This window comes from Erinaceus europaeus, chromosome 6, assembly GCF_950295315.1.
Source record: "Erinaceus europaeus chromosome 6, mEriEur2.1, whole genome shotgun sequence".
NCBI lineage: Eukaryota > Metazoa > Chordata > Mammalia > Eulipotyphla > Erinaceidae > Erinaceus > Erinaceus europaeus.
In genome coordinates, this window is record NC_080167.1 from 23,214,876 (window position 1) to 23,237,757 (window position 22,882).

The 22,882-nt window shown below is 45.0% G+C and overlaps 2 protein-coding genes across 4 annotated transcripts in view; one reads left to right on the top strand and one right to left on the bottom strand.

Annotated features, from left to right (window-relative positions):
- Nucleotides 1–5,509, top strand: part of BCR (BCR activator of RhoGEF and GTPase) — a 148,554-nt gene extending 143,045 nt beyond the window's left edge. For both annotated transcript variants that reach the window (XM_060193330.1, XM_060193331.1), the window contains exons 19-23: nt 1,147–1,286; nt 1,948–2,082; nt 4,068–4,173; nt 4,616–4,778; nt 4,975–5,509. In XM_060193330.1, coding sequence (XP_060049313.1) covers nt 1,147–1,286; nt 1,948–2,082; nt 4,068–4,173; nt 4,616–4,778; nt 4,975–5,064 — 634 coding nt within the window. In that variant the 3' untranslated portion in view covers nt 5,065–5,509. The remainder of the gene's footprint in view (nt 1–1,146; nt 1,287–1,947; nt 2,083–4,067; nt 4,174–4,615; nt 4,779–4,974) is intronic.
- Nucleotides 5,510–16,545: 11,036 nt separating this feature from the next.
- LOC103118619 (ankyrin repeat domain-containing protein 26-like) overlaps nt 16,546–22,882 on the bottom strand; it is a 74,773-nt gene continuing 68,436 nt past the window's right edge. For both annotated transcript variants that reach the window (XM_060193343.1, XM_060193342.1), the window contains exons 23-24: nt 22,078–22,123; nt 16,546–16,745 (exon numbers count right to left, since the gene is read on the bottom strand). In XM_060193343.1, coding sequence (XP_060049326.1) covers nt 16,609–16,745; nt 22,078–22,123 — 183 coding nt within the window. In that variant the 3' untranslated portion in view covers nt 16,546–16,608. The remainder of the gene's footprint in view (nt 16,746–22,077; nt 22,124–22,882) is intronic.

The window sequence follows — 22,882 nt, forward strand, 5'->3', positions numbered from 1 at the left end:
ATGGAGTCTCTCTCTCTCTCTCTCTCCCCCCCTTTCCGTGTCTCTCTCTCTCTCTCCCTCTCTCTCTCTTTCTCTCTCTCTCTGTATGTGTGTGTGCATCTTTATCTAAATGAAAAAATGACCCAGGGCTGGCAAGACATCTCACCTGCTTTGTCTTGCCATGTGAGCCTGATTTGAGTCCAGCCTCCACTGCAATGGGGGAGGCATCATTGTTCTGATACCTTTCATTCTAACCTTCTGTTTATTCCATTTGTTTGTTTATTCAGTTCAGGTAAAGAGACAGAAAGAATGTAAAAGACCACAGTTACCAAAGCTCCCTTCAGGGTGTTGGGGGCTAAGTTCAAACCTGAGTCGCTTGTGCATGGCAAAGCAGCTCACCGTCCATCCGACTGATCTGTTTCACTGACCTGTCTCTGTCTCTGAAAAAGCTGCCTCAGGACAATGAGGCAACAACAGAAAAAGAAGGAGAAAGTAGTGCAGAGCAATGAAATCGCTCAGGCACAAGACCCCAGCTCCATTAAAAAGGAAAAAAAAAATGAAGGGGCCATGGGGGCACATTGAGTTGAGGGCATACATTACCAAGCTCAAGGACCCAGGTTCAAGCCCTGGTTCCACCTACAGGGTATGAGGGGGTGTGGGGGGAGAAGCTTCATGAGCTATGCAACAGGGCTGCAAAGCAGTGCCTCTCCTACTCTCTCCCTTTCTATTTCCCTCTTCCCTCTCAATTTCTTTCTACCCTATCAAGTAAAAAGAAATAAAAAATAATTGTTACAGGTGGGGGCTGGATGGTGGTGCACATGGTAGAATACATGCTACAGTGTGTCTGGACCCAGGTTCAAGCCCCCGAGTCCCCCACCTGCAGGGAAGAGGCCTTGTGAGAAGTGAACCAGTGTTACAAAACCAATACTCTCTTTCTCTCCTCTGCATCTCCTTTCCCTTTCGACTTTTCTCTGTCTCTGTCAAATAAATACATAGTTATTTTGAAAAAATGATGAAGGTCAATGGTAATGATATTGGAGGACAGGGGAAAACATGACAAGGCTGAGTGTGCCTCTCGAACCCAGGTGTATTCACACCCCTGTCAGGTGTGCAGATGGCTGATCGGTCTACCCCGTTGATACTGACACTGTTTCCTCTCCCCTGCAGGAGGGAGCGGTCCAAGGTGCCCTACATCGTGCGCCAGTGCGTGGAGGAGATCGAGCGTCGGGGCATGGAGGAAGTGGGCATCTACCGTGTGTCTGGAGTGGCCACGGACATCCAAGCTCTGAAAGCAGCTTTTGATGTCAGTGAGTGTCAGTCCCGGGTGGGGTGGAGGCCTGGGTATGTCCAGCTGCTCACGTAAGCACCCAAGCCTGTTACAGTGGCCTCTGTACTCTCATTCACGTTACTGTCTTTAAATAAGAAAACCCCCAAATGAGGGAGCTGTACCAGAAGGTTTTGCAAAGTCACTTCTTCAGCTAATGCGTGTGTGATTTTGGCTAATAAGTTGAAGCAGGGGCTTCTGGGAGGGGAACTGGTACTGGGGCTTGGCTAGGGGATTAGAAGGAGGTACCAGCTGAAGCACTGGGGTCTGTGAGGTGTGATCGCCTGCCCACTTTGAGGTTAAAGCATCACCAGGGACTCTGTGGAGACCTGGTTCCTGCTGGTGCTGTGGATCCTCTGTCTCCTTTGGCCTGGTACACTAAAATGCTGGTGAAAAGTACCCCAGCTGCCTGAGGCTGATAGCACGACCCCCAGCGTCTGTTTTCTCAGAGGATGTGGGTACCTCTGACTACTGCCCTGTGCTGCTCCGCTGGCCTGGCAACCTCCATTGTCCTGGAGGGGTGGGGTGCGGGCAGAGTTACACAAGCTGCTAATAGGCCAGGCACACCGGGGTGTTCAGTGCAGACCAGATACCGGGCCCTTGGGAGCCTGCTGGGCCACACTCCATCCTCACACTCTCTCCAGATAACAAGGATGTTTCGGTGATGATGAGTGAGATGGATGTCAACGCCATCGCTGGCACACTGAAACTCTACTTCCGAGAGCTCCCTGAGCCCCTCTTCACTGACGAGTTCTACCCTAACTTCACTGAGGGCATCGGTGAGTGGGGGGGGGGGTGCAGTGCCCAACCCATGTCCATCGATGCCCTTGGGGCCGTCAGCAGGGAGGGAAGGGGGAGCGGAGTTTCAGCCTTCGTTGCATGTGGCGGAACATCCAGAATTAAGCCCATCCTGGAAGGCCTCTGCCCATCCCTGTAGGGCCACTTGCTGTACCTGTTTCTCCAAAGAGACAGGACAGGAAACTGCCGGCACCATGGTGGACACAGCTGGAGTTGGGTTCTGGAGGTCTCAGTTCTTTTTTTTTTTTTCCTCCAGGGTTATTGCTGGGCTCGGTGCCTGCACCACGAATCCACCGCTCTGGAGGCCATTTTTTCCCCCTTTTTGTTGCCCTAGTTGTTGTAGCCTCGTTGTGGTTATTATTGTTGCCATTGTTGTTGTTGGATAGGACAGAGAGAAATGGAAAGAGGAGGTGAAGACAGAGAGGGGGAGAGAAAGATAGACACCTGCAGACCTGCTTCACCGCCTGTGAAGCGACTCCCCTGCAGGTGGGGAGCCGGGGACTCGAACCGGGATCCTTACGCCGGTCCTTGAGCTTTGCGCCACATGGCTTAACCCGCTGCGCCACCACCCGCCCCCCGAGGTCTCAGTTCTTACTGGAACACCTGCCCTGTCTCTGAGCCCCAAGTCCTCCTCCCATCAAATAAGGCCTCTAGCCTGGCCTGACTGACTCTTAAGTCAGCCGAGAGGAGCATGTCTAAGAACACACCCTGGCCCCAGGACATTTGAACACTGGCCTTCCCCTGCTGGAAAGGGCCCAGTGCACACCCAGTGATGAGGGAACTTTGGGACTTGGTGAGGCTGGGTTTGTTTTTTTTTTTTTAAACTTTATTATCTTTATTGAATAGAGACAGCCAGAAATTGAGAGGAATGGGGAGATAGGGAGGGAGAGAGACTGAGACCCCTGCAACCCTGCTTCACCACTCAAGAAGCTTTCATTCTGCAGGTGGGGATGGGGGGCTCAAACCCAGATCCTTGCTTGCACACTGTAACATGTGCACTCAACCAGGTGCACCACCACCTAGCCCCAAGACGGGGTTCTTTTTTTTTTTTTTTTAATTTTTTTTTTATATTTATTTTATTTTTTCCCTTTTGTTGCCCTTGTTGTTTTATTGTTGTAGTTATTATTGTTGTTGTTGTTGGATAGGACAGAGAGAAATGGAGAGAGGAGGGGAAGACAGAGAGGAGGAGAGAAAGACAGACACCTGCAGACCTGCTTCACCGCCTGTGAAGCGACTCCCCTGCAGGTGGGGAGCCGGGGTTCGAACCGGGATCCTTATGCCGGTCTTTGTGCTTTGCGCCACCTGCGCTTAGCCCGCTGTACTACAGCCCGACTCCCGACGGGGTTCTTTTTAAAATTTTTTTTATTATTTATTTTCCCTTTTGTTGCCCTTGTTGTAGTTATAATTGTTGTTGTTGATGTTGTCGTTGTTGGATAGGACAGAGAGAAATGGAGAGAGGAGGGAAAGACAGGGGGAGAGAAGACAGACACCAGTAAACCTGCTTCACTGCCTGTGAAGCGACTCTCCTGCAGGTGGGGAACCAGGGGCTCGAACCAGGATCTTTATGCCGGTCCTTGCGCTTTGTGCGCTTAACCCACTGCACCACCACCCGACCCCCTAGGCTAGGTTCTTATAACCCTCCTGCCCCTTGTTCTTCCTGCTCTGTCCCCTGCCCGACCTCTCCTGCCTTAGCTTCTTCAGAACTAAGGTCCCTGATGGGATTGTGCAAGTTGACCCAGAGGGAAGCTGTACCCAGCTGGCACTGCTGGCTCCTGTGGTGCCCTTGACTCACTTGAGATACAGGAAAGACAGCTGTTCACAGTGACTCTGGACCAGCACTTGTATGAGCCACATGGCCTATGCTGGCCTGATTTTCTGACACTGTCGTCTGGCCCCCCCACTACCATCCTGGAGAGGCCTCCAGCTCCTGGCTGTGACCCCGGGAAGTAACACTGCCCTTCTGTAGCTCTTTCAGACCCTGTTGCAAAGGAGAGCTGCATGCTTAACTTGCTGCTGTCACTCCCAGAGGCCAACCTGCTGACGTTCCTTTTTCTTCTGGACCATCTGAAAAGGTAGCCCCAGCGCTTCCAGTGCTCCCTCGGGATCCTCAGTAGCAGGGCAGGGCGTGTCCTTCTGTGCCCTGGCTCCATCAAACTCCCTGGTACCTGGCCCTTGTCTTCCCACCCCTACCTGTGGCTACTCACCCCACCGAGCCATTGCCACCTCCTTTCTCTTTGCCTGAAGTGAAGGTGAGATGCTTTGGTCACAGCTAGTGGGCATCTCAGACACGCCAGCTCCCAGTTTATGGCTCAGAGCTGGCACAGCTACTTGCTGGGCCCCTACTGACCCAGAAAACCAGAAGTGAGGTGGGCTCTGCTTTCAGTACATCCAGGGACAGGACCCTTCCTCCTCAGCTGGATGAGACAGGGACCCAGCCCTAGGCAAAAATTCCCTGAGCACTCTTCTGCCTGATACCCTGCCGGAAACATTACCCTCTGTTTTGGCCCTCTGTAGGGTGGCAGAAAAGGAGACGGTCAACAAGATGTCTCTGCACAACCTCGCCACAGTCTTCGGCCCCACACTACTTCGACCATCAGAGAAGGAGAGCAAGCTCCCTGCCAACCCCAGCCAACCCATCTCCATGACTGACAGCTGGTCCCTGGAAGTCATGTCCCAGGTACGAGAAGGCAGGCTCTGCCAGTCCCAGCCTGGGTCCCACCACTCATTCGCATCCCTATTGTACAGGGGAGGCGACTGAGATGCATGGCCCACCGAGGGCCTGGTGTCACCAGCACCCTGAGCCGGACATAGGGCTTCAGTTACCAGGCCGAACTCTCTGAACCACTGTCTTTTTCTCTGCTCCGCCCGGGCAGGTCCATGTGCTGCTGTACTTCCTGCAGCTGGAGGCCATCCCTGCCCCAGACAGCAAGCGACAGAGTATCCTGTTCTCCACCGAAGTCTAAAGATGCAATTCCATCTCCAAGAGGTTGTCAGAGTGGACTGGTAACAGGCCATCCGCAGAGAGGGAACCACACCTTCTGGAAGAGATACTGGGCCACTCCAAGGGCCAGTTCATCTGCCAAGAGACAACTACCCAAGGACAAGGGCTGGGTAGTTCTGGGGCCCCCAGCTTCTCCCTCCAGCCAGGGACTAACTCCCTGCTGGCCTCAGACTGTGCTTTTCCGTGCTGCCACCAGAGGGCGCGCCAAGCTCGCACGACCAAGTGCAGCCCTGGTGGAGGCCTGGCTGGGGGCCAGGTGAAGGGAGTGGTTTTTATGAACTTAATTTATCAGAGTTTAAAATATTTCTACTGGATCACTCATCAAGATGCACCCTGTCCAGGGAGAGGGAACCACGACCAGATTCCCTCATGATCGTGTCTTGAATAAACACTGCTGCTGCTTCATACTGCGGGGGCCATAGCCCTGTCCCTGTGTGGGTAGGGGCACTTCAGTTTCCCTGACTTAGAGATTCCACCCCATGAGGCACAGGGTTAAAAAAAAAAAAAAAAAAAAGAACTAAGTCAACACTGTAGCGACTGACCCCTTCTGCTTCCTTTCTTTCTGGAAGGCCCCTCAGCTCTGTCCTGTTGCTTTCTTTTTTGCTGTCCACGCGCTCCCTCAGAAGGCAGCTTCCCCGAGACCTGGTAGCTCAAGGATGGACGCCCAGGGAGGGAGGCCCAGGCTGCGCACTTTATGGTTTGTTCTCCAGAGAGAGAGTGGCCTGGCCACCATTTTGACCACTCACCCTGCTGGGCAAGGCCTTGCTCACCCTTTTTACTCCAGCCTGTGACCCTCTGCTCCATCCCCTCCCTCTCTGCTGAACAAACTCAGTAAACCTTTGTAAAAGTTTCCTCTCTGTGGCAGCTTGTTTTAAACATTGATCTGAATAGCCTTTTGATACTTGAATTTTTTTAAGTTTTATACATAGCTTCTAATTTTTTCCTAACGGATTCAGATAACTAATAAGATATTAGAATGTATGCTGTGGACACACTGCGTCCAGGTGACATTTTGTCTTCCTCCAAGTGCCAGCCCAGCTGTGTTTTTGCCGGGAACCATTTCTGATGTCACCTGAGCAGTGGGAATGGGTTGGGGGGTGGGGGGAGGCACTAGGAATAGGGGGCTGCTCTGCAGGCCGGACTGAGGGTGGGGTACACCCTTCCTGGAGCAGAGGGAAGAGACTGACCCACTGACTGCCCTCCCTGCTCGTGTCGGAAGCCAAGACCTTCCTGATCACGCTCCTGTCCATCCGACTTAGAGAAAGAACCAGGGAAACCACTAAAAGTATTCTGAAGAAACCAACCTATGAACAATGCCACCATTTTTTTTTTTTCTAAAGAAGGTTTGGGATAAGAATAAAAGGAAAACAAGAGGCAAAGTTTCTGTGGAGTTCTCACAGGAAGAGGCTGTAGCTAAACCAGACAAGGGAAGTGATGGTGTGAATGTCTCAGGAAACTCATTGGATTGGTGGTTACACTGGCAACTGGTGCCAGTGTCCCATCACCTTGAGGTGGGCATGACCTAGGATAAGAGCTTGTTGGGTCTGACCGTCAGCGGTGTCCATGTGACTGTAGTATGTGGGGACCATGCACCCACTGTCTTCCTCTTTGTCACATGGGCACTTAGAAACTCACTATGAGGAACACCGATGCTGGGAGTTGAAGCAGAGGTCACTGGTGGAGGGACGTCTGAGGTGGACTTGGGTTGTGCTGTGTTACAAAGCCCTTGACACAGAACTGTGACCTTCCCACATCTTCTTGAGTACTTAATTAATTTCATCAAGGCATCTTCTTAAACTCTCTCAAATGGGTCCCACTCTTGCAATTCAAAACTGAAACCCTGGATCAAACAACGCAGGGCCATTTCTCTATTCATCACCTGCCCTTATTTTTATTAAAATTTTAAAAATCAGTCTTCTGATATTGAATTGATGTGGCCACATATTTTATGATTATCGATAATATGAAACATCCAAAACTGATAAATCCAGAGAGACGTGAAGATGAACAGTGACCAGAGCCCAACTAGGAGAAGGACAGAGAGTGACTGCTTGGTGCACAGAGGGTATCTGATGAAAAATTCTAAAACTAGGTAGTGGCAGTGATTGTGCGGCGTTGTGATTGCACTTACACAGTATACAATTTAGATGACCAGCATATTTGAATTTAAGCTTTTATTTTTTTTTAGATAGAGAGTGAATGAAATCACAGTACCAACCTTCCCTTCAGTGCAGGGGGGCTGGGCTTGAACCTGTCTTGTGCACAAGACAAAGCAGCGCACTATCCAAAGGTGATTTCCCTGCCTTTATGTGTATTTTAGAGTAAGCCTTTGCATTTGTGTAAGAAAGAACCAAAAAGCAATGATAGGGGAGAAGAAAAAAATCTGAAAGAAATGGATGCATCTTTAGAACCACAAACCATTCACATATGAACCACGAAGACAGCCTCAACAGACCAATTGCAAATATAGATAGCGAATTCATTGTCAATATTTTCCTCAATAAGAGCTCAGCTACAGATGACTTCATTAATGAAGCCTTCTCAATTTTTAAAGGATTAATGTGTATTAATCTCTAAAAAAAAATAAATAAAAGGAGTGGGAGAGGACAGTTCCAGTGTATTGAAACCAATATCACACTATCCCCAAAGCAGGAAATGTCAATACAAGTAAAATTATAGGCCAATATCCCTAAAAAAAAAAAAAAAAAAAAATTCTTAGCAACAGAGCTGGGTGGTGGTGCACCCAGTAGAGTGCATACATGTATTACCATGTGCAAAGACCTGGGCTCAAGCCCCTGGTCCCCACCTGGAGATGGGAAGCCTCACCAGGGGGAAGCAGTGCTGCAAGTGTCTCTATCTTACCTTCTCAATTTCTCTCTGTATCCAGAAAGGGGAAAAAAAGTACTTGGATAAGCAGCTTATTTCTTTTTTCCCCAAAAAATGATTTGTAGTGCAGCTACCAAGCCCCAGTGATAACTGTTTTGGTAACTAAGAGAGGAAGAAAGGAAGAACGAATCTTGGCTAGATGAATCCAACAAAAAATAAGAGAATAATCCTTCTCGAACAAGTGGTATTCATTCCAAGGATAAAGGAATCATCTAACTTGTACAAACCAATGTTATGTACCGTATAACAAACAAATACACAAAGTCACATCAAAAGGGGCTTTAAAAGCTCAGTAAGTTTCAATACCTGTTTATGATACAAACCAATGCAATGTACCGCATAACAAACAAATACACAAAGTCATATCAAAAGGGGCTTCAAAAGCTCAGTAAATTTCCATACCTATTTATGATACAAACCTTTAATAAAGTGGGACTAGAAGCAGCATCCCTCAACATCATAAAAGCTGTGCTTGACAAACTCGAAGCTAACGTACACAGTAGTGGAAAGCTGCTCTTTCTCCCTAAGATGTGAAATAAGACAAGAATGACCACCACTATTCAACATAGTCTTGGAAGTCTTAACCAAAACAATTGGGGGGGGCGGTGTATAAAGAGTCCAGATGGGGAGAGAACGATGTAAAATTATTGTGATTTGCAGATGACTTATTATATATACAGAACCCGAAAGGCTTCATGTAAAAACAGTAAGTTCAGTAAAATGGTAGCAAACAATATATATAAATTTGTTGCACTTCTATACCGAACAGGTATTTGGAGGAATGGGAAGTCAAGGAAATAGTCTCATTTACAGTTGCACTGCAGAGATAAAATTTCTTGAAGTCAATTCAGCAAAAAAAGGTGAAACAGATTTACAGTGAAAACTATAACTGACAATATTAGAAATAGAAGATAAAAAATGGATGTTGGGGGTGGGGGTAAATAGCATAGTGATTATACAAAGAGATTCTCATGCCTCAGGCTCCAAGGTCCCAGGTTCAGTCCCCTGCACCACCATAAGCCACAGGTAAGCCGTGCTCTGTTAAAAAAAAAAAAAAAAAAGGGTCAGGTGGTTGTGCACCTGGTTGAGCACACATGTTCCAGTGTGCAAGGACCCAGGTTCGAGCCCCTGGTCCCCACCTGCAGAGGGAAAGCTTCACAAGTGGTAAAGTAGGGCTGCAGGTGTCTCTCTGTCTCTCTCCCTCTCTATTACCTCCTTCTCTCTCAATTTCTGACTGTCTCTATCCAACAAATAAAGATTTAAAAAAGAGAGGAAAAAAAGGATGGGGGTTGACGGTGACATACCCAGCTGAGCACACACGTTACCATGTGCAAGGACCCAAGTTTGAGGATGGGGGGTAGGGGGTGGCACTTAACAAGTAGTGAAGCAGTTGTGCAGGTGTCTCTTTCTCCCTGACCCCCCTCTCTGTCCTATTAAGTAAAAGAAAAAAGAAAAAAGGCTGCTGGGAGTGGTGGATTCATAATGCCAGCACCGAGCCCTACTAATAACCCTGATGGCAGTGAGTGAGTGAGAAAGATGGCGTGAGCCCATCGATTGGAATGATAAGTATTGTTGAAATGACCATCTATCTAACGCAAGTTACAGTTAGTGCCATCCCTATTAAAACCTCGATGGCACTAATAAAACCAAATCGTGAAATTTGTATGGCACCACAAGAGATCATGAACAGTGAAAGTGATAGTGAGAGGGACCAGGAGTGGCACTCCCTATAGAGCACACACTAACATGCAAGAAGACACAGGTTCAAGCCCCTGGTCCCCATCTGCAGTGGAGCTGTTTCTGCAGATGTCTCTTCCATTCTCCTTCCTGTTCTGTTTCCATCTCTATCAGAAAAGAAAGAAAAAGGAAAACAAAATGGCTGCTGGGAGTTGTCAGGGAGGCACTAAGCCCCAGTGATAACCTTGGTGGTAAAAAAAAAAAAAAAAAAAAAAGCCAGAAAAGTCTATAAATGGAGGCATTTGCTGTCATTCAAACTATACATAATATGGAAAAATGAATCTTGGAGCCTCAATTACCCAGAGCCCCGCCCCACTAGGGAAAGAGAGGTAGGCTGGGAGTATGGATCGACCTGCCAATGCCCATGTTCAGCGGGGAAGCAATTACAGAAGCCAGACCTTCTACTTTCTGTACCCCATAATGACCCTGGGTCCATACTCCCAGAGGGTTAAAGAATAGGAAAGCTATCAAGGGAGGGGATGAGATAGGGAATTCTAGGGGTGGGCATTGTGTGCAATTGTACCCCTCTTATCCTATGGTCTTGTCAATATTTCCATTTTATAAATAAAAAACTTTTTAAATTGAAACTGTGATAACAAAAACAAAATAGACATTGTTAAGGAGCCAGGTGGTGGCACCTCTGGTAGAGCACACATGCTAAAATGCAATAGGAGCTCTATTAAAATCCCTAGTTCCCGGGATCCGGGTGGTTGCGCAGTGGGTTAAGCTCACATGGCCAAAGTGCAAGGACCTGTGTAAGGATCCCGGTTCAAGCCCTGGGCTCCCCACCTATAGGGAGGTCACAAGCAATGAAGCAGGTCTACAGGTGTCTTTCTCTAGCCCTCTCTGACTTCCCATCCTCTATTGATTTCTCTCTTGTCCTATCCAACAACAATGACAGCAATAACAATAATAATGATAAACAAAAGGGGAAAAATAGCCTCCAGGAGCAGTGGATTCCTAGTGCAGGCACTGAGCCCCAGCGATAACCCTGGAGGCAAAAAAATAAAAATAAAAAAAGATAAAAAAAAAAGGAGTCCCTAGTCCCCACCTGTAAGGGAGAAGCTTCAAGAGCAGTGAAGAAACAGTGCTGCAGGTGTCTCCTCTACCTTCCCCACCCCTCCCAATTTACCTCTACCCATAATACACAAAATACTTTTAAAAAAGACATTATGGTATAAAAACAAAAAAGGCACTCAAGAAGTCCAGAAATAGTCTCTGATGTATAGTGGGCCAGTAGGTGGATAAAGCATTGGACTCTCAAGCATGCAGTCCCAAGTTCAATCCCCAACAGTTCATGTACCAGAATGTATATGGATATCTAAAATATGATAATATAGTAAAAAATATATATACAGTAGAGGATAAACTCTTCAACAGATGTTGTGAAAACTGAATGAATCCTCAATATAAGAAACCAAATCATCAGCTAACATCATGCACAAAAAATAACCCAAAATTTATTTCAGTCTTGGCAATTAGACATCTAACCCAAATTTATTTCAGTCTTGGCAATTAGACATCTACCATGAAATGCATAGAAGAAAATGGAGCCAGATGCTGGCATACCCAGTAGAGCACACGTTAGCATGTATACGGACCTGGGTTCGAGCACTGGTTCTCATCTACAGGGAAGAAATTTCATGAATGATGGAACAGTGCTGAAAATGTCTTTCTCTGTTTCAACCTCTATCACAATAAAAGGAGAAGGAGAAAGGAAAAGAGAGAGGAGTAGTACTCAGATGTGAATATATATAATCCCATTGGCAAGGGAAATTAAAGCAAAAATTAAAGATCGAGACATTAAAGTTTTTTGCATCAAAAGAAGCTACCACAACAAGCCAACAGTTGAAGATACTTGCATATCACACATCTGACAGGGAATTATCTCCAAAATACGTAAAGAAATTAGGGGGCTGGGCAGTAGCGCACCCGGTTAAGCACACATAGTACTAAACACAAGGACCCGTGCAAGGATCCAGCTTTGAGCCCCCAGCTCCCCACCTACAGGGGGAACACTTCACAAGCAGCGAAGCAGGTCTGCAGATAATCTATCTTGCTCCCTTTCTGTCTCCTCCTCTCTCAGTTTCTCTCTGTCCTATCTGATAAAATGGAAAAATGGCCACCAGGAGCAGTGGATTCATAGTGCTGGTACCAAGCCCCAGCGTGCCCAACTGTGGAGGCAAGGAAGGAAGGAAGGAAAGAAGGAAGGAAGGAAGGGTGTAATTATAAAACTTGGGATCAGGCAGTGGCACAGCTAGTTGAATACATAAGCAAGGGAAGGCCCAGGCTTAAATTAAGCCCCCAGTCACAATTACAGAGTGGATGTTTCACCAGCAACGAAGTTGTGCTGCAAGTGTCTCTCTCTCTCTCTCTCTCTCTCTCTCTCTCTCTCTCCCTTTTGCTTCCAGGGTTATCGCTGGGGGCTCCGTGCCTGCACTGCACTACATATGAATCCACTGCTCCTGGAGGCTATTTTTCCCATTTTATTGCCCTAGTTGTTGTTATTGTAATTGTTGCCATTGCTGTTGTTGTTGGATAGAACAGAGAGAAATCAAGAAAGAAGGAGAAGACAGAGAGGGGGGAGAGAAAGATAGACACCTGCAGACCTGCTTCACCAACCGCAAAGCGACCTCCCTGCAGATGGGGATCCCATGGCTTCAACCGGGATCATTACCTGATCCTTGAGTTTCCCGTTACGTGCACTTAACCCGTTTCTCTACCGTCCAGCCCCCTCAATTTCTCTCAACAAAAGAAAGCAAAAGACAGTAGCCAGATGGTTCCATTCAAATATGGAATATAACTGAAACAAGCAGGCTATGAAATAATATTAGTCAAACTGAATTTTGGACTCTGTGAAAACTACAGTTGTAATCAGAGGCGATGGGGACCAGGAAGTGGGGAAGAGAGGTTGAGGGGTGTAATGACATTGAAATTTGTTGGTGGGTATGGTAAGCAGTATACACACACACCTAAATCTTATACTCTTCCAAATCAATGTTAAATAAATGAAAAGTCAAAAGGCAGTAAAAATTTTATTAGGTGAGTACCCAGCAATAGTTTTGATCACTGAGTGTTAAAGTCCCGTTTGGAATGGAGAGGACATGTGTAGAAGCAAGGCTAAGAGACTGGTTATGTACAAAGGGTTGACTAGATAGCAGTGATGGGCTTGAGCAATACAATTTAAAGACCTATACGTAATTACACTATAATTTAAAGTGTTTTTTAAATATTTATTTAGTCCCTTTGTTGCCCTTGTTGTTTTATTGTTGTAGTTATTATGTCATGACTGTTGGACAGGAGAGAGAGAAATGGAGAGAGGAAGGGAAGACAGAGGGGGGGGAGACAGATATAGATAACTGCAGACCTGCTTCACCACTTGCAAAGCGACTCCCCTGCAGGTGGGGAGCCGGGGGCTCCAACCAGGATCCTTACCCTGGTCCTTGGGCTTTGCGCTTGCACTTAACCCGCTGCGCTACTGCCCAACTCCCTAGTTGGAAATGTTTATAAGAATTCACAGTTTTCACTATGGACAAGTATATGCATGTTGGCACCTACTCACTGACTGAGACTCTGGGCAGTGAAAACCTGAGTAATATGAACACCAACATAATTAGTGCTCAGATTTTGATTTCTTTTCCTACTCTTTTATTTATTTATTTGCCTTTAGGGTTATCACTGGAGCTAAGTACCAGCACTACAAATCCACTGATCATAGTGGTCATTTCTTTTTATTTTTCAAGGCTTCTTATCTTTTTTAATAATTTTATTATTTTTATTAACTTTATTTATTGGATAGAGACAGCTGGAAATCAAAAGGAAGGGGGAGATAGGGAGAGAGAAACAGAGAGACACTTGCAGCACTGCTTCACCACTCGTGAAACTTTCCCCCTGCAGGTGGGGAGTGAAGGCTTGAACCCCAGTCCTTGCACATTGTAACGTGTGCTCAGACAGGTGCACCACCACCCAGCCCCTCTTCCCCCCCCCCCCTTTCTACTTTATTTGTTAGGACAGAGAGAAATTGAGAGGGTAGAGGGAGATAGAGAGGGACAGAGAAAGAAAGACACGTGCAGATTCGCTTCACCACTCGTGGAGTATCCTCCCTGCAGGTGGGGAGCTGGGGCTTGAACTCAGGTCCTTGAACACAACCAATGGGGGCCACCACCCAGCGCCCCAGATCTTGATTTCTAAATGTCACTTTACCAATAAAAGCAACTGTTACATCTATAAAATACGTGATTTCAGGACTGGGCATAAAAAAAAAATCAAGATGAACTTAGTACAAGAATGTAAGGCCATACTCAAGATGGCATTAAATGAGCTTGAAATGGTCTACTGGCCAAAACTGGAACAATTTAATCATTAAAATGAAAAGGTTTCCTTTTGTCCTCATTTCAAAATATTTTGTTCTTTTGAAATGTTTATTACTCTCAGTTAATTTTGACAGAAAGGAAAAAAAAAGCAAAATTAAGGGAGTTGGGCAGTAGTGTAGTGGGTTAAGTGTAGGTGGTGCAAAGCACAAGGACAGGAGTAAGGATCCTGGTTCTAGCCCCCAGCTCCCCACCTGCAGGGGAGTTGCTTCACAAAAGGTGAAACAGGTCTGCAGGTGTCTTATCTTTCTCTCCCCCTCTCTGTCTTCCCCTCCTCTCTCCATTTCTCTCTGTCCTATCCAACAATGATGACATCAATAACAATAACAATAACAATAAAACAACAAGGGCAACAAAAGGGGATAAATAAATATTTTTTAAAAAGGTTTTTTAAAAAATCAAAATTAAAAACCACTGTATGAAAATGTATTTCTCAACAGTGGGGAGTTTAAATGAAGTTGAAATCTTTTAGTTATTTTAAAAAATATTTTATTTATTTTAATGAGAGAGACACAGAGTGAGTGTGAGAGAAAGAATGAGATCAGACCACTGCTCAGCTCTGGCTTATGGTGGTACTGGGGACTGAACTTGGGATCTTAGAACCTCAGGCATGTAAGACTTTTACAGAATCATTGTACTATCTCCCCAGCCCTCTTTTACTTATTTCCTTTTTTTTAAAATTTGTTTTTAGATTTATTTTATTTATTCCTTTTTGTTGCCCTTGTTTTTTATTGTTGTAGTTATTATTGATGTTGTTGGATAGGACAGAGAGAAATGGAGAAAGGAGGGGAAGACAGATAGGGAGAGAGAAAGACAGACACCTGCAGACCTGCTTCACCGCTTGTGAAGCGACTCCCCTGTAGGAGGGGAGCCGGGGACTGGAACCGGTATCCTTATGCCAGTCCTTGTGCTTTGCGCAACCTGCGCTTAACCCTCTGCGCCACCCCGACTCCCTTCTTTTTTTTTTATTTCTAAATATATTTTTTAATTTATTTTTTATTTAAGAAAGGATATATTAATAAAACCATAGGGTAGGAGGGGTACAACTCCACACAATTCCCACCACCCAATCTCCATATCCCATCCCCTCCCCTGATAGCTTTCCCATTCTCTATCCCTCTGGGAGCATGGACCCAGGGTCGTTGTGGGTTCTTTTTTTTTTTTTTAACAGCAAGACTTTTTTAAAATTTATTTTCCCTTTTTTTTGCCCTTGTTTTTTTATTGTTGTAGTAGTTATTATTGTTGTTATTGATATCATCGTTGTTAGGTAAGACAGAGAAATGGAGAGAAGAGGGGAAGACAGAGATGGGGAAAGAAAGACACCTGCAGACCCATTTCACCACCTGTGAAGCGACCCCCCTGCAGGTGGGGAGCCAGGGGCTGGAACCAGGATCCTTAGCCCTGTCCTTGCACTTTGCACCATGTGCGCTTAGCCCGCTGCACTACCTCCTTGACTCCCTACTTGTTTCTTAAGTCTCTGTCAACCTCTCCCAGTTCAGGTCAGAGTTCACAGTAGCTTAATACAAAGTTACCTGTCAAAATCTGTGTTTTCTGCTTCTGGGCTGAAAGCTCACAGAGCAGGATCACTAGTAATTCAAGGAGGGTATTGTGAGCTGCATGGTGCCTCGCACTGCAATCAGCTCCTCTGTGTAGGGTCTCAGGTTTGTGTGACAGCCTTACCAGGTCTTGTCAAGAATAGATATGCATGAAAACCTCTAGCCATGGTTGTGTTGTATATGTGAGTATAAGTCCGTCATGTGAAGCCAAGTCTGATATTTCATTCACAGCCTCCATCCTGGCCACCAAGATGTGCCTTTTCACCAATATCCAGAGCAACAATAGATCAGAATTATGTCTGTCTAAATATTTAGGTCTGCATCTAGTAATACAAACTCATGGGGGTCAGGCAGTAGCGCACCTGGGCAAGGACCCAGGCTCCAGCCCTGGAGGGATGTTGCTTCACAAATGGTGAAGTAGGTCTGCAGGTCTTTCTCCCTCTCTATCTCCCTCTCCTCTCTCAATGTCTCTCTGTCCTATCCAATTTTTTTTTAATGGGGAAAATATGACCTCCAGGAGCAGCACTGAGCTCCAGTGATAACTCTGGAAGAAAAAAGAAACAAATACCTAAAAAAAAAAAAAAAAAAGATATCAATACTATTAGATGCCTTACATGGATGTCAAGACACTGTTCTGTTGAAACAGCTTGTGTTTAAGAAGTTTGAATATGTAAAACTCAACAGTGCTGGATTTCATTCACTGTATTTGCTTAAGGATTAAAGATGAAGAAATATAATTTAAAATACTATGTCAGTTTTCATCATACACATATAGTGTTATACTGCTTGAGCCCAGCCCATACCAGACTGAAGGAAGCTTTGGTGTAGTGGTCTTTTTTTACTCTCTCTCTCTGCCTCTAACTAAAAGTAAATGACTATAAGTTTCATATGACATAAGAAGGGAAAACAAAGTTTTTAATGGGAACATCCCAGTAAATAGATTGTTCAGTATATCTTTCAGATCATATAGTTTTTCTTCAAAACATCTACATACTCTTGTGATGTTTTCAACAGTAGATCCTGAGTTTCGTGTGACTTATTAGTAGATGACAGAAGGAAGGACGCAGAAACTTCTGGCTCGAGTTCAGCAGCAGCTGGAAAGAAAAACAAAGAATTATATTCTTTGTCTAAAGTATATGCTAGTTTCACCCTCACTTTTCTTTGGCTTTATTTCTTTTCCTTTTTTAAAAAATATTTATTTATGTATTTACTCCCTTTTGTTGCCCTTGTTGTTTTATTGTTGTAGGTATTACTGTTGTTGTTATTGATGTCATCGTTGTTGGACAGGACAGAGAGAAATGGAGAGAGGAGGGGAAGACAGAGACGGGGAGAGAAAGACAGACACCTGCAGACCTGCTTCACCACTAGTGAAGCGACTCCCCTGCAGGTGGGGAGCTGGGGGCTCGAACCAGGATCCTTAAGCTGGTCCTTGTGCTTTGTGCCACGTGGCTTAACTTGCTGTGCTACCGCCCAACTCCCTTTTAATATTTATTATTATTATTATTGTATAGAGCAGAGAAATTCAGGGAGCTAGGTGGTTGGCAGACTCAGTGCACATAGCTCCATGAGCAAGGACCTGGGTTTGGGCCCCCGGTCCTCAACTGCAGGGGAAATGCTTCAAGAATGGTGAAGCAGATCTGCAGGTCTCTCTCTCTCTCTCTCTCTCTCTCTCTCTCTTCCTCTCCCTCTCCCTCTCCCTCCCTCTCTCTCTCTCTCTCTCTCTCTCTCTTCCTCCTCCTCCTCCTTCTCCTCCTCTCTCATATTCTCTCCGTCCTGTCAAGTAAAAATAAAGTAGAAGTAAAAAAAAAAAAAGTGACAGAGAGACACCCTGCAGGTGAGGATGAGGGGCTTGAACCCAGGTTCTTACACACTGTAATGTTTGTACTTAACCAGGTACACCACCACCTGGCCCCTGGCTTTGTTTCTTAAATCCCATATAATCTGTAAATGTGAAATTTACTAAGGGAAAGGGAGAGGGGGGTGAAAATGGGGAAGGGACACAGTGGAGAACATTGACATTTGGCAGGTGAGATGCATGTTTTGGGGACATGTAAAAGTGTATCCCTGAAGTAATGCTATTCTGAGACAATATTGTCTTGTAAAATAGCATCTCCTCAAAAAAAATGTTGCTATCGATAAATATAAAAATAGCTAAGTAAAGGGAGTCGGGCGGTAGCTCAGCAGGTTAAACGCAAGTGGCGCAAAGCGCAAGGACCGGCTTAAGGATCCTGGTTCGAGCTCCCGGCTCCTTACCTGCAGGGGATTTGCTTCACAGGCGGTGAAGCAGGTCTGCAGGTGTCTATCTTTCTCTCCCCCTCTCTGTCTTCCCCTCCTCTCTCCATTTCTCTCTGTCCTATCCAACAATGACGACATCAATAACAACAACAATAAAACAACAAGAGCAACAAAAGGGAATAAATAAATAAATATTTTTTAAAAATAGCTAAATAAAATTAATTGAAGCTTTTACCAGGGTTAAAAATAAAAATCTGTGGGCCAGGTGGTGGAGCACCTGATTGAACACACATGTTACAATGTGCAAGAACCCGGGTTCAAGCTCCTGGTCCTCATCTGCAGGGGGAAAGCTTCACTAGTGGTGAAGCAATGCTGCAGGTATCTCTCTCTGTCTCCCCCTTCCTCTCAATTTCTTACTGTCTCTATCCAAAAATAAATAAAGATAAAAAAATTAAAAAATAAAAATTGAGGCCCACTGGTGGTACACTTTGGCTGAGCACACGCATTATAGAGCACAAGGACCCCGATTCAAGCCCTGGTCCCCACCTGCAGGGGGAGACTGTCATCCGCAGTGAAGCAAGGCTGCAGGTGTCTCTTCCTCCCCCTATTTCCCACTTCCCTCTCAATTTCTCTTTGTCTCTATCCAAAGTAAATAAATGGGGCAGGGATAGATAGTATAGTGGTTATGCCAAGAGACTCTCATGACTGAGGCTCCAAAGTCCCAGGTTCAATCACCTGCATCATCATAAATCAGAGCTGAGCAGTGCTCTGGTAAAAAAAAAAAGAAAAGAAAAGAAAAGGAAGCATTTGACAAAAAAACATCAGTTGTCTACCACAAGATATGGAAAATAAATAAATGGAGCAATAAATAAATAAAAATATTTAAACAAAAAATTAAAAGCACTGGGGGCTAGTGATGGCCTATCAGTGGCACAAGGTACAAGCCCCGGGTCCCCACCTGCAGAGGGAAGCTTCACAAGTGGTGAAGCAGAGCTGCAGATATCTCTCATTCTCCCTATCTACTTCCCCTTCCCCTCTCAGTTTCTCTCTGTTCTACCAAATAAAATAAATACATTTTAAAATTTCATTCATTTATTTTATGATAAAGAGACAGAATAAACGGTACACAGAGAGACCCCGGAACACTGCTCCGCTCTGGCTGATGGTAGTGCTAGGGATTGAACCTGGGACTTTGGAGCCTGGGACCTCAAGAGTCTCAGGCATAAAACATTATTTGCATAACCACTATACTATCTCCTCAGCCCACACATAAATATTTTTAAAGTGAAGATCATTCATAAGGATAGATAGCATAATGGTTATGCAAAGAGACTCTCGTGCCTGAAATTCCAAAGTCCCAGGTTCAATCCCCCACACCACCATAAACCAGGGCTGAGCAGTGCTCTGGCAAAAAAAAAAAAATCATTTATGTATGACTACGATATAAAATAGAAAGTAACTATTAACTATAAATTTGCCCTTAATCCCAGACTGAAGTCATTGTGGTTAAGCCTCAGACCTGATTTTTCTCATTCTTCATTCAGGTACTGAACCACCACGTACTAAGGCACTACCTCAAGGTGAAGACAGCACAGGTGACTCTCAGCCATAAGACCCTACACATTTCAGAGCAAATAGGCAATCTCCACATGTGTGTCTGTATAAATCAGGGCTCCACTACTACCCACACTGGGGACCTCCTATTTGTGTGGCTTTGAGTGGGAAGAGGTGGTATGTGAACTAATGACTTGAAGGATAAGGAAGGAGTATTCCAGATAGAGGGAGGACTCGTGTGCAAAAAGCCAGAGATAAGTACTTTTGTGGCACAACCGATGTTGGAGAAGATGTGGGTGGGTCGGGGGGAAACTCATGCATTGCTGACGAGAGTGTAAATTGGACCAACTCTTATGGGAAATATTCTGGAGGTTTCTCAGAACATTAGAAATGGACCTACCCTGTGATGCAGTAATTTCTCTCCTGGGAATTGTATCCAATGAGACAAAAACACCCGTCAGAAGAGATCTATGTGCACCCATGTTCATAGCAGCACAATTTGTAATCACCAAAACTTGGAAGCAACTCAGATGTCCAATGATAGATGAGTGGCGAAAATGATTGTAGTATATATACAAGATGGAATACTATTCAGCTGTTAAGAATAATGAGGTCTGGGAGTCGGGTGGTAGCACAGCGGGTTAAGCACATGTGGCACAAAGTGCAAGGACCAGCATAAGGATCCTGGTTTGAGCCCCCAACTCCCCACCTGCAGGGGAATCGATTCACAAGCGATGAAGCAGGTCTGCAGGTGTCTATCTTTCTCTCCCCATCTCTGTCTTCCCCTCCTCTCTCCATTTCTGTCTGTCTTATCCAACAACAACATCAGTAACAATAATAATAACTACAACAATAAAACAACAAGGGGAACAAAAGGGAATAAATAAATTAAAAAAAACAATAATGAAGTCATCTTAGGTGGAACTTGAAGATATCATCCTAAATGAAGTGAACTAAAAGAAGGACAGATGCCTAATGATCTCACTTATAGGCAGGACTTAATAAATAGGGATGGGGAGGTAGAACACAAAGTCAAAATTGGTCTGGGCATAGTATGACTCTGGGGGGCTGGGCAGTAGTGCACTTAGTTAAGCACACATAGTACTAAGTACAAGGATCCATGCAAGGATCTGGGTTTGAGCCCCCAACTCCCCACCTTCAGGGAGGATGCTTCACAGCGGTAAAGCAGGTCTTCTCTCTCCCTTTCTATTTCCCCACCCCTCTCAATTTCTCTCTGTGCTACCCAATAAAATAAAAATAAAAACAAAATGGCCACCAGGAGCAGTGAATTTGTAGTGTAGGCACCAAGTTCCAGCAATAACCCTGGAGGCAAAAAAGAAAGGAAGGAAGGGAGGGAGAGAGGAAGGAAGGAAGGAAGGAAGGAAGGAAGGAAGGAAGGAAGGAAGGAAAGAAGAAGGAAGGGAGGGAGGAAGGAAAAAAGAGACAGAAAGAAAGCAAAGAAAGGAAAGTTATTCTGGGGAAGGAGGTTGAGAGAGGAGAGAGGCTGAGAACACCCTGGGGATCTGTTGCATGATGTAAAAGCCATAGGTTGTAGGTGAAGTGCTCTGCAGAGAACGTTCACAGGAAGATGAGAAATTGTGCCCAGGTGTCAATAACTGCAGTGTAAACCACTGTAAACCCCAATAACAATGATGAGAGAGAAAAAAAAAAGGACCCTTGTGGCCTTATAAAGAGTCTAGTTTGGCTAGATGCTACAGCAAGGGGTCAAGATAAAGTAAGCAGTAAGACAAGACCCAAATTCATGTGTATGTTTTCCATCCATGCTAAGTCATGTGGAATTTTTCCTGAGGACAAAAGGCAATGACAGTGAAAAGACAGGAGATCTAAATGCCACCTGTGGAGTAACAAAAATGAAAATAAAAATGTCGTTGGCTTTATACTGTTTTCTAACTTTATAGGTACTACAGGATGAGTCTAGGAATGACAGAAATAAAAATAAAAATGGCTAAAAATAAAAAAGAGATAAATGGACTTTGAGAGCATTTTTGTTTGCTCTTTTTTATATGTTTGTCTTACTGATCAACTTTGGGTTTATGGTAGTGCAAGGGATTGAACCTGGGACTTTGGAGCCTCAGGCACGAGAGTCCCTTTGCATAACCACTATGCTATCTACCCCCACCCCTTTCTTTTTTTTTTTTTTTTTTTCTTTATTTTTTTTTAATTTAAGAAAGGATTAATTAACAAAACCATAGGGTAGGAGGGGTACAACTCCACACAATTCCCACCGCCCAATCTCCATATCCCACCCCCTCCCCCGATAGCTTTCCCATTCTCTATCCCTCTGGGAGCATGGACCCAGGGTCATTGAGGGTTGCAGAAGGTAGAAGGTCTGGCTTCTGTAATTGCTTCCTCGCTGAACATGGGCGTTGACTGGTCGGTCCCCCCCACCCCTTTCTGAGAATTTTAAAAAGCTATGGAACATGATTAATAAATGAGAAACAAATACCTTCTTCATTGTGAATGCTTATGTGTTCACATTTTCCATCTGATCTATCTAGGAAAAACTACTACTACACTTACCCACGCAATGGAAAAAGATGCCATTTACTATTTACAGTTTATTTCAGAAAACCGTGATATCTAAGTTGAACTAGATAACAAATTTTGGCAACATACCTTCTTCTAGTTCTCTCACAATATTTAGTTCCAACTGCTGTTGCATCTGAAAAAAGTCAAATATTATTTACAATGTTTAAATGAAGCAAGCGACATTATTATAGGAATGATATATACCTTATGAAATGTGACTTGGTACCTTAAAAACTAAGCCTTATGCAGGTGTTGTTTAGGGAGAAAAAATAACCATATAAATTTTTTTAAATTCTAACTATTTGAATTAATCTTAGCTCATTCATTTATGTGCTTGGCGCCAGGGCAGAATGCCTGTATAATTCCCCTGCTCCTAGTGAACTTTTTTTTTTTTTTTTTTGCCTCCACGGTTATTGCTGGGGCTTGATGCCTACACCATGAATCCACTCCTCCTGGAGGCCATTTTCCTGCCGTTACCCTGGTTGTTTTTACCATTGTTGTGGTTATTATTATCGTTGTTGTTGATGTCATCGTTGTTGGATAGGACAGAGAGAAATGGAGAGAGGAGGGGAAGACAGAGAGCGGAGAGACAGATAGATACCAGCAGACCTGCTTCACTACCTGTGAAAGCGACTCTCCTGCAGGTGTGTGTGGGGGGGCCCGGGAGTTCGAACCGGGATCCCTATTCTGGTCCTTGTGCTTTGTGCCAAGTGTGCCTAACCCAATGCGCTACCGCCTGGCCCCCAGTGAACTTTTTTTTTTTTTTTTTAAATCCATTCAGTATTAGATAGAGGAAGACGGAGAGAGGAGGAGAGGCAGAGGAAAAGCGAAACACCACACCACCACTCATGAAGATTTCCCTGTACATGGTGCTCCTGTGTGACAAAAATTT